Source organism: Panthera pardus, unplaced genomic scaffold, assembly GCF_024362965.1.
Source record: "Panthera pardus isolate Hobbes unplaced genomic scaffold, ASM2436296v1 HiC_scaffold_10, whole genome shotgun sequence".
Taxonomy (NCBI): Eukaryota; Metazoa; Chordata; class Mammalia; order Carnivora; family Felidae; genus Panthera; species Panthera pardus.
The window spans coordinates 63106707-63121913 of NW_026526655.1; the positions used below are offsets into that span (position 1 = coordinate 63106707).

A 15207-nucleotide genomic window follows, 5' to 3' on the forward strand; every position below is an offset into this window, starting at 1 on the left:
AGGGTTAAATCAATTTCCCTACACTGGTAAAATAGACTGACCTAGAAAAAAAGCCTTTCCAAAAGAAACTTATCATTCCTAACATTCATAGAGCTACTCTTGCTGGCTGCAATGAACTGAGTCTTCACTTATTTAAGTGACGAGAGAGAGATGACGTTGGGGCAGGTGGTTAGTGAACACTCCAGCAAGGGAAGAAAACGGTATCCACAACAGTATAAGACAGCATAAAACATTTGAAATGCATTTCATACTTGACACAGTATATCTCATTTGGTCACATCAATTATCTCTGAGATGGATGTTATTATTATTTCCAGTCTATGGATTAGTAAAGGAACCCAAAATAGATATGAGTTTTTCCATAACAACTTGTCGCAGTGTTTTGATATCTAAATTAACATTGAGTCTATTTCTGAATTCCTGTTTGCCAAGGTCAGTAAACAATTCAATATAAATCGCATACCTGCCATGGGCCTGTACAAGAACTCTGGCCTTATGGACATGATGGGTCTTTGGACCATAGTGGTCACCATTGTTAATCCACTTTTTCTGCTATATGATGCCTCTGTCACAACCTGGCCCTTTACTATTTGGCTCCAGGTAGACCACAGAGCAATCCTTCCCTGAGATCCTCTCTAATTTCTGCAGCTTGGCCATGGAGATCCCCATTGCTATTCCCAAGTCTCTTGTCTTCCATAGATATCCCTGTACCCATCCACTTCCTTCAACATCTAGAGCACTGTGGAGAAGCTAGTGGAAGTTTCCTTTCCTCATAGAGCCCCATTCCTTTCCCAGTCTTGCAAGAATCAAATATTTGGGAGTCCAAGCCAGCACTCTCATTTCCTAGGAAACATAGAAGCCTTAATACCATTTCCTTGCATGGGTCAAGACTTCCCAAAAAGAAAGCTTAGGAAACACACAAAACACTGTTATTCCTCCTGGGGCAAAGGAACCTAAAACTCAAACACAAAGACTTGGCTGTATTTCTTGAATAGAAAAAGGAAAAATAGCATTTTTTTTCTTTTTGTTGATGAATTCATAACAGCCCAAATGACACAAATTAATTATAGTAAATCCTTGGATTGTAACTTGTTCTGCAAGATGAACAGACATTTGTAATAAATTGTTTTGTACTTAAAACATTTTTTTTTAGTGTTCATTTATTTTTTAATTTTTTTAAATGTTTAGTTTTGAGAGAGAGACAGAGACAGAGCACGAGCAGGGGAGGGCAGAGAGAAAGCGAGACGCAGAATCTGAAGCAGGCCACGGGCTTTGAGATGTCAGCACAGAGCCCAACATGAGGCTCAAACCCACGAGCTGTGAGATCATGACCTGAGCTGAAGTCAGAAGCTTAACCAACTGAACCACCCAGGCACCCCTCTAATAAATTTTAACTTGATAAATGAGCGATATCTTACAATATGAGTAGTATGTGATGCTGAGTGTCACATGATCACAATAGAGCCAATGGTTCTTGAAATTCACTTTGATATATGACTGCTTTGGATTACAGGCATGTTTCCCGAATGAATTATGCTCGCAAGCCAATTCACACTGGTGCAGTATTAGAAACTTTCCAAAGCAAGTGAGACTGCTTTCTGAGTGATTAATTCATTAAACCTAATGGGTCTTTATACTTCATGAGTAAAAAAAAAAAAAAAGAAAAAAAGGACAAAGGCATCTTTGGTGAAGATATTTGAAAGTTGATATTTGAAATTAGATGCTATATTAGGTCTTTGATAAAACAAACTACCTCAATTTTTTAAAAAGATATATTTATTTTTCAGAGAGAGTGCACAAGCAGGGAAGGGGCAGAGAGAGAGGGGTACAGAGGACCCAAAGCAGGTTCTGTGCTGACAGCAGCAAGCCCAATGCAGGGCTTAAACTCGTGAACCATGGGATCATGACCTGAGTTGAGGTTGCAAGCTCAACTGACTGAGCCACCCAGGTGCCTCAAACTCCTTCAGTCTTTAATGAGGCTTTTTTGAAACAGTTGACTTTTCACAGATAATTCTTCTACAACACCATCCCCCATGCCCCTCCCCTTTTAGCTTTGTTTTTATGAGACTTCTTGAGTACTAATAGTGGCCTTTGTCATTGATTCTTATTCTTTTTTTTTAAAGTTTTTTTTAATGTTTTATTTATTTTATTTTTTTGAGAGAGAGAGAGAGAGCGTGAGTGGGGAGGGACAGAGCGAGAAGGAGACTCAGAATCAGAAGTGGGCTCCAGGCTCTGAGCTGTCAGCACAGAGCCTGACTTGGGGTGCTCGAACTATTTTACTGCAAGATCATGACCTGAGCCAAAGTCGGAAGCTTAACTGACTGAGCCATCCATGTGCTCCATTGATTCTTATTCTAATAGTCACATATCTAAGTTTGAGCCAGAGAACTATCTTTAGTCAACAAGGGCTTACAAATCCTTGGGGACCCTTGGAAGATCTAAGGGATCAAAGGGTATTTTTGGCCCCACTTTCAGCTATAAGACCTCAACTACAAATATAATATAATCCAGATGGTCATTAGCTTGACTATGCCATAATAGATAGAGACCTCTCATAAACAGAATTCTAGCCTGCTCATCCTTCTTGCAAGTTAAAAGGGAAGACCTTTTCTGAGGCTGCTGTGTTAACATCCCATAAATGACCTCAGTAGGGTCTGATGAATGGTGATAAGAAAAGAAAGTGTACAGAATTGGATGTTTATACTATATGGTGAAAACCGTAGGACCATTAATAGAATGAATCCTGGGGAAGACTGAGGATTCTTTGACAGGAAGAGAAGAGTGACTATACTGACTTTGTGAGAACTCAAATATTACAGTCATTCATAATAACTGAGTAGAGTTGGGATTTGAACCTAGGCAATGTAGCTCTTAATTGTGATGGTTGCCTGATAGGCTCAGCAGCTTTATTACTGGGAGGATCTGGGGGAGCTTGATGAAAATAATGTCTTTCTATGTTGCCAGCAAACCTTCCCTGTGAAGAGCTGCCAGCCCTGATGCTGGCAGTATATTGCCCAGCAAATCTTGCCCATGAAGCCCTTTACACGTTGTGCACAAAAGCAGCAGTAAAAGCTAAACATTTCCTTCTCTAACCAACCCCATGGTTTATCAAGTAAAACAGTTACCTTAATCATCTCAAGTTCCAAAGGTTGGAACTTTGCTTTTTCCTAAGAGATTATTTTCTGAGAAGATTCTTAACTTGCCAAGAAGCAAACACCTTGGCAAAGGGGTAAAAAATTGACTACTTAGCGACCATCAATCCAGGGGGCTCAGGACCTTTGGATTATTGACACAGTTCATCTACTTTGGCAGTCATATAGGATTTCTAGGGACTAGCACATTTTTATTAACTGTCTCTTCAGCCACCAGACGTGCAATTGTAGACTTCACATATTTAAAAAAACAGTTATAAAATTTTGGGACATTTTTTGGGGGGTAGAGTGACAAATCTGAAGAGTAAAATCATACAAATTCATGTCTATTCAGATCACCAATAGTGTGGCTATTGACTAATCCGATCCAAGTGGATCCTATTTTTTGTACTATACAATTTTTTAGCATACTTTGCTGTAATAGTTCTTGCAATACACTAAATTCCAGAGAAGAGTATAGAATAAGAATTAAATAATATTTAAAATTTGATGTTTATGATCGTTAATGATTTGCAGCATGTGATAAAGAGAGAGCAACCAGTAGGCTATTCGCATTTTTCATTCCCAGTAATTCCTTTTTTTTTTTTTTAAGTTTATGTATTTATTTTGAGAGAAAGAGAGAGACAGTATGAGTGGGGAAGAGGCAGAGAAAGGGAGAATCCCAAGCAGGCTCTGCCTCACCCCACCCCCCCCCACCTGCCACTGATGGGGAGCGTGACCCCACAAACCGAACTGTGAGATCGTGACTGTGAGATCACTTAACTGACAGAGCCATCCAGATGCCCCACTAGTAATTCCTTTTGATTATAGAGTTGGGGTGTCCTATCCCCAAAGCTTATATTTTTCCTTATCCTTTCTCTGTTCATACTCTTCCTTTGTTTAGAATTTTCTTTCCTGAATTATCGCTTACGGAAACCCTTACTATCCTTCAAGGACCAGTTTGAAAGCTGCTTCTGCCCTGATGTCTTCTTTGATCACCCTGCTATCCTTTGTAGGCTCCCAGCACTCAGAACCTGCTGGGTGTCACATGGTGTTTAGTCCAGCCTGTCTGAATTTGCTGTTATTTCCATATGCATTTCATGTCACCTTCTAGATTGGGTGTAGAGGTTGGCAAACTCTATAAATGGCCAGACAGTAAATATTTTAGTCTGTGTGGGCTATGTGGTCTCTGTCAGAGCTATTCAACTCTGGTATATGTAGAATGAAAACAGCATAGTCAGTATACACATGAACTAGTACTCAAATAAACTGGATTTTTGGAAACTGACATTTGAATTCCACATAATTTTCACATGTCATGAGATACTGTTTTCCTTTTGATTTTTTTCAACCATATAAAATTGTAAAAATTCTCCATAGCTTCTGTTCTATACAGAAATAGGCATCTGGTAGATTTGGCCTGCAGTTTGAACTCTGTTCAAGATTGTTAGTCCCTGGAAGGCAAGAGCTACATCTTAGACAACTTCATGTCTATCTCACACAACACCTGCCACAAAACCTTTCAATAACCAGGTCCATGTTATTTGTGGAATTAATGTGGCATAAAAAGAAGACATATATCTATGCCATTGAAAAAAATCAGAAAACTTGAATGGTTTATGACAATTTCATTTATTGTCTTATTCTTTCAGCTACAAGGAAGTTTGGAGAAACAAAAAAAGTGATCAATTTTCCTTGTGCAACTTGACATAAGCAGAGTCAACCACTGAAATACTGTTGCCACGTAAAGGACCCAGTGGGTAATGTGGCAGTCCCTTCACCCTAAGGTTTATTAAAAAAGAAACAACTCATTTGGAGTATAAATGTTTTAAATTACACACTTGCTTTTGAAAAGTGTGTGAACAGGGGTTTGTATCAGTGTGAAGAAAAGAGCAAGAAATTCTGAGGCCTTTCAGGAGGACAAAAACACAGGAAGTTCCGAAGGCACTTTTCAGTCTATTTCGATTGCCACATAGATTTTTACAAAAAGAAAATAGAGTAAAGCTGGCTCTCTATTGTGGATTTTCATTTATTTTTTCTCTTCTTGTTGGAATTTTATTGATTGTAGCAAGATACACTTAAAATTTACCATTTTAGTAATTTAAAGGATACAATTCAGTGGCATTAAGTATATTCACAATGTTACACAACCATAACCACTATCCATTTCCAGAATTTATCATCATCCCCAACAGAAACTCTGTGCCTATTAAGCAGTATCTCTTGGGTCCCCTTTTCCCAAAGACCCCAGTAACCACCATTCTATTTTATGTCTCTGTGAATTTGACTACTGTGTGCACATATCACATACATGTGGAATCATATAGTGTTAGTCCTTTTGTGTCTTATTTCACTTAGCATAATGTTTTCAAGGTTCATCTATATTGTAGCATGTACCAAAACTACATTCCTTTTTTGGCTAGATGATATTGCAGTGTGTGTATATATCACATTTTATTTATTCATTCATCTGTTGATGGACTCTTGGATTATTTCCACCTTTTGGGTATTATAAACAGTACAGAAGTGAACATTGGCATACAAACATTTGCTTGAGTTCTTATTTTCAGTGTTGTTGGCTATATACCCGGGAATGAAATTGCTGGGTTTATTGTAATTGACATTTGATAAAACACCAAACTGTTTTCCACAGTGGCTACATTGTTTTTATGTTCCAGTCATCAGTGCACAAAGGTCCTGATTTCTCCACATTGTTATTTTCTATTTGTTTGTTTCTTTGTTTTTTTACTATGATCATCCTAATGTGTTGAAGTGGTATCTCATTGTGATTTTGGTTTGCTTTCCTCTAATGACGAATGACATTGAGCATCTTTTCATGTGCTTTTTGGATATTTGAATATCTTCTTTGGAGACATATCTATTTGCCTGAGACAATCTCTTTGCCTGTTTTTTAAATTGAGTTGTTAGTCTTTTTGTTGTTGAGTTGTAAGAGTTCTTTACATATTCTGGATTCTAGACTTTTATCACATTTATGATTTATAAATATTTTCTCCTATTCTGTGAGTTCACTCTGTTGATTGTGTTCTTTGGGGTACAGAAGTTAAAACATTTTTTTTTTAATTAAAGTATAGTTGACCTATGTTATGTTAGTTTCAGGTGTACAACATAGTGATTCAATAGTTCTGTGCTCACCACTGTAAGTGTAGTTACAATCTGTCACCATACGTTATTATAATATTATTGACTAGATCCCTTATGCTGTATCATAGTCATCCCCATGACTATTTACTTTCAGTTATACAATAAATAAGAAATTTAAAAATTTTTGATGAAGTCCAATTTATCTTTTTTTTCTTTTGGTGCTTGTGCTCTTGGTGTCATATTTTATTTGATCTTATTATTAGTTAATTTTTTTTAATGTTTATTTATTTTTGGTAGATAGAACACAAGCAGGAGAAGAGAAGAGAGAGGGAGACACAGAATCTGAAGCAGGCTGCAGGCTCAGAGCTGTCAGCACAGAGCCTGATGCGGGGCTCAAACCCACAGACCACAAGATCGTGACCTAAGCTGAAGTTAGACACTTAACTGACTGGGCCACCCAGGTGCCCCTCTTATTATTAGTTTTTAAAGATCCAAGTTGCAAAGTACTTTATTAACAGCATATTTTTAAAAAATAATCTCTATGCCCAATATGGGGCTTGAACTCCTAGCCCCGAGATCAAGAATCACACGCTCTACTAACTCAGCCAGCCAGATGCCCTGGTGTTATATTTTAAAAAGCATTGCCAATCCAAGGTCATTTGCCCGTATGTTTTTTTTTTTTTCCTATGAGTTTTATAGTTTTAACTTAAGTCTTTGATCCATTTAGAGTTAATTTTTATTTACGGTACAAGGTGTAGGGATCCAACTTCATTTTTTGTCTATAGATATACTGTGGTCCCAACACCATTTGTTGAAAAGTCTATTCTTTCCCCATTGAATGGTTATGGGTGGCACCCCAACCAATTGACCACAGATGTACGGGTTTATTTCTGGACTGTCAATTATTTTCTATGGATGTATGTCTCCGCTTATGCCAGAAACACGTTGTTTTCATTCCTGTAGCTTTGAAATAAGTCTTGAAATTATGAAGTGTGAGTTGTCTAACTTGATTCAGATTATCTTTTTTCAAGATTGCTTTGGCTATCTTTGGGGTCCCTTGCAATTCCATATAAATTTTAAGGTTGGCTTTTCCATTTCTGCAAAAAATGCCATTGGGATTTTGGTAGGATTACATGGAATCTGAGGATTATTTTGGAGACTATTGCTATTTCAACAATATTGAGTCTTCCAATCCATGAACACAGGCTGTCTTTTCCTTTATTCTTGCTTTCTTTAATTTGTTTCAGCAATGTTTTCAATCTATAAATCTTTTGTCTCCCTTGGTTAAGTTTATTCTTATGTATTTTATTCTTTTTATGCTATTATAAGTAGATTTTTTTTTCTTAATTTATTTTGGATTGTTCATTGCTAGTGTATAGAAATACAAGTGATTTTTATGTGTTGATTTTGTAGCCTGCAACTTTTCTGAAATCATTTATTAGCTCTAACAGTGTGTGTGTGTGTGTTCTTTAGGGTTTTCTACATATGATATCATGTCATCTTTGAACAAAGATAATTTTACTTCTTCCTTTCCAATTTGGATGCTTCTTATTTCTTTTTCTTGCCTAATTGTTTTAGTTAGAACCTTCAGCCCTATGTTAAATACAGTGGTGAAAATGGGTATTCTTGTTTGTTCCTGATCTTAAGAGAAAAGCTTTCACTTTGTTCACCATTGACTATTGTATTAGCTGTGGGTCTTTCAGATAAATTCTTTATCATATTGAGGAAGTTTCCTCCAACTCCTAGTTTATTGACTACTTTTGTTTATCATGAAAAGTGAGTTTTGCCAAACACTTTTTCTGTACCAACGGCAGTGATCATGTGGTTTTTATCATTCATTTTGTTAATATGATATATTACATTAATTGATTTTTATTTATTAAACCACCCTCACATTACAAGGATAAATCCCACTTGGTCATGGTGTATAATTCTCTTATTGTATTACTGAGTTCAGTTTGCTGGTATTTTGTTGAGGATTTTTACATCTATATTTATAATGGATATTAGTCTATTATTTTTTTTTCAAAATTTTATTTAAATTCTAATTAGTTAACATATAGTGTAATATTGGTTTCAGGAGTAGAATTTAGTGATTCACCACTTACATATAACATGCATTGCTCATCGTAACAAGTGCCCTCCTTAACACCCTCATCCATTTATAGCCCATGCCCCACCATCTCCCTCCATCAATCCTCAGTTCATTCTCTATAGTTAAGAGTCTCTTATGGTTTGCTTCCCTCTCTCTTTTCTCCCCCTTCCCATATGTTCATATGTTTTATTTCTTAAGTTACACATTTGAATGAAATCATATGATATTTGTCTTTCTCTGACTTATTTTGCTCAGCATAATACACTCTAGCTCCATCCACATCATTGCAAATGTCAAGATTTCATTCTTTTTGATGGTTGAGTATTATTCCATAGTATGTATATACCACATCATCTTCTTTACCCATTCACCAGTCAATGGACATTTGGGTCCTTTTTTCCATAATTTGGCTATTGTTCATAATGCTGCTATAAACATTGGGGTGCATGTGCCCCTTTGAATCCATATTTTTATATCCTTTGGGTAAAATACCTCATAGTACAATTGCTGGGCCATAGGGTACTTATATTTTTAACTTTTTGAGGAATCTCCATACTGTTTTCCAGAGTGACTGCACCAGTTTGCATTCCTACCAACAGTGTAAAAGGGTTCCCCTTTATCCACAGCCTCACCAACATCTGTTGTTTCCTGAGTTGTTGATTTTAGCCATTCTGTCAGGTGCGAGGTGGTATCTCATTGTGGTTTTGATTTGTATGGTCTATAATTTTCTTTCTTTCTTTCTTTCTTTCTTTCTTTCTTTCTTTCTTTCTTTCCTTTCTTTTTTTGGTAATGTTTATTTTTGAGAGAGAGAAGCAGAGCACAAGTAGGGGAGGGGCAGAGAGAGAGGGAGATGCAGAATCTGAAGCAGGCTCTGGGCTCTGAGCTGTCAGCACAGAGCCCAATGTGGGGCTTGAACCCACAAACTGTGAGATCATGACCTGAGCCAAAGTCAGACGCTTAACTGACTGAGCCACCCAGGCACCCCTATAATTTTCTTTTCTTTACAGTATTTTTGTCTGGTTTTGGTATCAAGGTAATTCTAGCCTCATAGAATTAGTTAGGAAATGTGTCCTCCTATTCAGTATTCTTGGAAGAGTTTGAAAATGAGTGGTGTTAATTTTGCTTTAAGTGTTGGGTAGAATTCACAAGTGAAGTCATCTGGTTCTGGGCTTTTCTTTGTTTGGAGGTTTTGATAACTAATTCAATTTCCTTACTTGTTTTAGGTCTATTCAGATTTTCTCTTTCTTCTTGAGTCAGTTTTGGTAGTTTATGTACCTTTCAAATTTGTCCATTTTATTCATTGCATTTTGTTTTTTCTAGGTCCAGGGAAATCTCCCAAATTTAGCTAGAAGCTAAAATGATTATGATATATAAAATTTTTATTTTAGGAGTCTTTAAGTTTTCAGATAATGTTTTAATATCTAATGAATAGGTAAATAGGTTTTTGCCTGAGTAATATGCTTAGTGCATAAATACTTAGTGTTTCTAGATTGCCCTTTTTCTGAGCATCCCAATTTCTAAGACACCTAGCTTTTATGTTAAGTATGTACTTTTATCAATGAAAGACTTTTAATGAGGGAATTCATAATTTTACTCTTCAAAAACATACCTAATATAAGAACCTGGATATAGGGCTGCAGCTCCTGCACTCGCAGCTGCCTGCCTGCCCCTCCCTCTCCTCCTACCAGTGCCACAGACCCGGAGCCGGAGCCGCCGCCGCCACAGCTACGGACACTATGGCTTCTGGAGTTACAGTGAATGATGAAGTCATCAAAGTTTTTAATGATATGAAAGTAAGAAAATCTTCTACACAAGAGGAGATCAAAAAAAGAAAGAAAGCTGTTCTCTTCTGTTTAAGCGATGACAAAAGACAAATAATTGTAGAGGAAGCAAAGCAGATCTTGGTGGGTGACATTGATGATACTGTAGAGGACCCCTACACATCTTTTGTGAAGTTGCTACCTCTGAATGATTGCCGATATGCTTTGTACGATGCCACCTACGAAACAAAAGAGTCTAAGAAAGAAGACCTAGTATTTATATTCTGGGCTCCTGAGAGTGCACCTTTAAAAAGCAACATGATTTATGCTAGCTCTAAAGATGCCGTTAAGGGGCACCTGGGTGGCTCAGTCGGTTGAGTGTCCGACTTCAGCTCAGGTCACCATCTCACAGTCCGTGAGTTCGAGCCCCGCGACGGGCTCTGGGCTGATGGCTCAGAGCCTGGAGCCTGCTTCCGATTCTGTGTCTCCCTCTGTCTCTGCCCCTCCCCCGTTCATGCTCTGTCTCTCTCTGTCTCAAAAATAAATAAACGTTAAAAAAAATTAAAAAAAAAATAAAGATGCGTTAAAAAGAAATTTACAGGTATTAAACATGAATGGCAAGTAAATGGCTTGGATGATATAAAAGACCGTTCAACACTTGGAGAGAAATTGGGAGGCAACGTAGTAGTTTCTCTTGAAGGAAAACCCTTATAAAGTGCCAGTCAAGTGCCATCTGGATCTTAAGGAGCTTCCATTTCTCCAGCTCAATCAATTGAAATAGTGTTAGTTGTTTTTTGTTTCTGTTTTTGTTTTTTTTTCTCTTCCCACTGGGTCCTTCCAATACAGTGAATGAAGGAAATACCATTCATGTAAGCAGCTTATCAGTGATTGCCATTAGACTGTTTAATACTGTTACTTTTATGTAGAACCCAAGGAATGCCTTCCCGTCATATTTTAGCCAAAACAACTGGTTATATGCCTCCCTTGCAGCAAGCACTACAGTGAAAGTGATTGTCAATGTGAATAGCTTAGAATACTGCAAAGGGTAAGCTGATTGAATGCCTTGAAAGTATTATCCACTGGTCAGATGGTAAACTTTATTCAGTATTATTTATAGTTTCACTTGATTGCAGTTCTGTGAGGCTTGAGCATTCATACACCTCATCTGCCTTGACAAGCCTATTTTTGTGACATGGCAGCACAGATATAACACTATGCATTGAAAGCACTTTTTTTGTAATGAGTTTAACTCACTCTCCATCCCCCAAAAGGAATGCCAATTAAGTTTTGTTAACAGTGTCACCAGCTTATCCTAGTAACTCAGTATTCATTCCTGTTACCTGCATATCTTAAAAGAAACAGCTGTTAATGCCTTTTTGTTTTCCATTGAGCGTACACTACTGAATAAGTGTAGGAGTTTACGTTTACCATGTAAGTTTGGCAACACTAAAAATATTTTGAATATCAGTCATGATGGCAATTTCTGTATAAAAGAGCCTTAAATGGAACATTGTTTTTCAGATCAAACTCCTTACCCTCACAAAAATGACCACATCGCAATAAAAGTTGTGGCATTTTACCAAAAGAAAAAAAAAAAAAAGAACCTGGATATAAATAATGGAAAGGAGATCTTGGGTGGATAAAAAGGGTGGATAAAAATACTTATCACATAAGGTTGTTGGGCACTATAATGCATCAATTAAAGGATTTTATTATATTCCTTCTTCCTCATTTCAGCCATATGAATTACTTATCTTTCAATATTCAGCTTATAGATCATTTTATTCCCCAACCTTGATTTTTCCCTTTCAAAGGAGAGATAGGTGTGCCCTCCTGTGTGTGTCCATAGAAATTGTTTTTTCTCTTTTCATAAAGATGGCATATATTCTTATAGATAATTTAAATAACATAGAAAAGTTAAAAAAGATCACCTCAAATCCCACCATTTGGAGCTAAAGACTTGTACTGGTTCAGTGATCATTCTTTTAGAGTGGAGTTCAATCTTGATCTTGACCTCATGCATCTCTCTCTCTGTCTCTACACACACACACACACACACACACACACACACACACACACAGACACATACAAGCCTATGCAACCTAACAGAATAGCATGTAGAATGCACGTTACTTTGCAAACTGATTTCCTAAACATTTTTATGAAGATAAAAATAATATTTAATATTTAGGGGCACCTGGGTGGCTTAGTTAGTTAAGCGTCCAGCTTTGGCTCATGTCAAGATCTTACAGTTTTGTGAGTTCAAGCTCCATGTTGGGCTCTGTGCTAACACCTCAGAGCCTGGAGCCTGCTTCAGATTCTGTGTCTTCCTCTCTCTCTGCCCCTCCCTGGCTTGTGCTCTGTCTGTCTCTCTCTCAAACATAAACAGAAAATAATACTTAATTTTTATCATAAGCTGATGCTTTAAATTTCTAGTAACCAAAGTGACATGGCAATTAAATTAGAGTTAATTTACAAGTAAGGAGTTTATGAAAAGCAAATAAAGTTGTTTTATTAACTTTAATTTGAAAGGTCACATTTATAATACCCTTTCGCTTCTATTCTGACTGAGGCAATTATCTAACTGTTGGTTGAAATAACTGTATGAACAGGAAGGTACAGCAGAGAGAAGTCTTCCTTTGACTGGTGAGTGAAGACAGGAGTCTAGATGAAAACCAGCCAACTCTGAAGGAGCAGAGGCAAAGGCACTCAGGTATGGAAAATATCCTTATCTTTATCTGCCCACTGGAAAGGGCTGTGTTGGAAGAAAAGAATTTGCAGTTCTCTCTTCTAAAACCTGCATTAGGAAGCACCTCCAATTTTTCAGTTTGAGAAATAGTAAGGATTTTGATTATAAAGAGTCATATAAGTAGTAAATCAATTTTAAAGAATAATTTTTAGAGCTATTTGGCCAAAAAGTTTTCTGTCAGTTTACCCACAATTACCAAGATCAGTGTAATCAGATGGTAGCAGAGTCAATGTCTCTGTGCTACTCACCCTCCCAAACATTATTAATGGTAGGTTTTATTTTTATTATAATTTTTTTTTTCAGTTTAGGGAACCTCAGCTGATTCTGGGGATGGGTAAACATAGGTTTATTGTAATGTGTTATCTTCCAACTTGTTTCTGCCATCAGCATCTGCTTCTGTGTCACAAAATTCAAGGGGACTGTGTCCAAATATAACCAATGACAGTATAATTTATAATGGATATGGGGAGAAGTAAATGGCCTTTCAAAGAGAATTCAAAAAGACCATATATAATTGCTATATTTTTACTATAATTTTAAAAACTTTTCTTAGCCTAATTTTTCTTTCAGTTTGAGGTATTTCTAGACTTAAATATTATTTTATTTTATTTTATTTATTTTTTATTAAATTTTTTAAGTGTTTATTTATTTTTGAGAGAGATAGAGAGACAAAGAGTGCAAGCAGGGGAGGGGTGGAGAGAGAAAGGGAGACACAGAATCTGAAGCAGGCTGCAGGCTCTGAGCTGTCAGCACAGAGCCCTACGTGGGGCTTGAACCCACGAACTGTGAGATCATTACCTGAGCCGAAGTCCTGTGTTTAACCAACTGAGCCACCCAGGCGCCCTGACTTAAATATTATTTTAAAGTTATTACTTTCATGATGACAGAATGTGCAAATTTTGGATGATATCTCATCCAAATGTTGTTTTGCAATATATTCAAATTTAGTGAGTTTTTATTTTTGTGCCATATTTGTTACTAAAGAGGTTCCTATTACAGCAGGGTGTACTGCAAATATTAGGCAGAACATATTATGCTTTGAATTGAAAAATTGGAATTTTGGAAAACTGTATCTGCCGTTGGAAACTGGATAGCTTAAGTATACTGAAAGACTTTTTTCTTTTTTTTATAATGAGTTTTGTGGTAATATTAGCCAATGTAATTTAAAAAAATATTCTATAATGAAATACATCAACATTTAGAAGAGCTGCATATGAGTGAATTAATATTTTCAAAATGACTAGTATATAATGATACAAAATCCATTCAAAGTTAAAGACCAATGGATTTTAATGTAATTGTGGATGAAAAGTTCCTTGATGTGGTTTCAAATTCCTTATTGTAATTAACTCTTAGGAACAACTTGTTGAGTTTTGGTGTAGTATCAGAGAATAGTCACAATTATATGAAAAATATATTTTAAAGTTAAAAATATGAAATAACAGTAAAGGCATTTGAGAACTACAGCACACTCAGCATTTGAGAGACCATGAGCCAAGAAAGAAAGGGAAAACACTTAGGAAAGCTGGAAATTCTCTGCTACTTTTCTTCTCAAAGCATTTCCAATTTGTAAGCTCCATTGATCTGAGAAGTCTAATATAAATAAATGTTTACACGTTAAGAGTTTAATCAGAGCTTTTGGTAGTATGGTGCTGCTGAGATAAAGACTGGAATTCAGAGCCACTAAGGAAGAAAAGTTCCTGGAAAATGCTGCACATTTTCTACTGAGGTATTTAAAGGACAAACCAGAACTAGTTCAGCCCTCAAAAAGATTGAAATCCAGGGGTGCCTGGAAGGCTCAGTTGGTTAAGCATCTGATTTTAGCTCAGATCATGATCTCACAGTTTGTGAGTTCAAGCCCCATGTTGGGCTCTGTGCTGACAGCTCAGAGCCTGAAGCCTACTTCGGATTCTGTGTCTCCCTCTCTCTTTGCCCCTCCTCTGCTCACATTCTGTCTCTCTGTCTCTCTATCTCTCAAAAATAAATAAACATTAAAAAAAAGATTGAAATCTAGTCTTAAGACACTTCATTCTGGTTGGATCAAAGATTTACCCCTATTTTAACTGCCTACTTGAAGGAAAAGAAATTCTCTTTGGAGGAGATAGCATCATCTATAGCTTACACAATATGTTATACTCATTTAAAGTATTCAATTAAAATTTGCCAAGCATACCAGAAGCTAGAATGAAATGAATGGAAAAAAAAAAAAGAAAGATAAACAATTGACAGTTTCAAAAGATACAATTCATATGTTGGAGATGATGAAATGGACAATTTCATGTGAGAACTGGGCTCTTTAAAAAAGGATTTGAATGAAAATTCTGGAACTGAAAATATAATGATGGAAATAAAAAATGTAATAAATGACTT

The 15207-nt window shown here is 36.5% G+C and overlaps 1 protein-coding gene and 1 long non-coding RNA gene across 2 annotated transcripts in view; one reads left to right on the forward strand and one right to left on the reverse strand.

Moving 5' to 3' along the window:
- The window catches only part of LOC109272561 (uncharacterized), a 30823-nt gene that overhangs the window by 6858 nt on the left and 8758 nt on the right, over window positions 1–15207 (reverse strand). The gene's annotated exons all lie outside the window — the stretch shown is intronic.
- LOC109272550 (cofilin-2-like) lies at window positions 10001–11596 on the forward strand. The gene is made up of 2 exons (XM_019458780.2): window positions 10001–10441; window positions 10667–11596. Exons 1-2 carry the CDS (start codon window positions 10065–10067, stop codon window positions 10800–10802), a joined length of 513 nt encoding a protein of 170 aa, XP_019314325.2. The 5' UTR covers window positions 10001–10064; the 3' UTR covers window positions 10803–11596.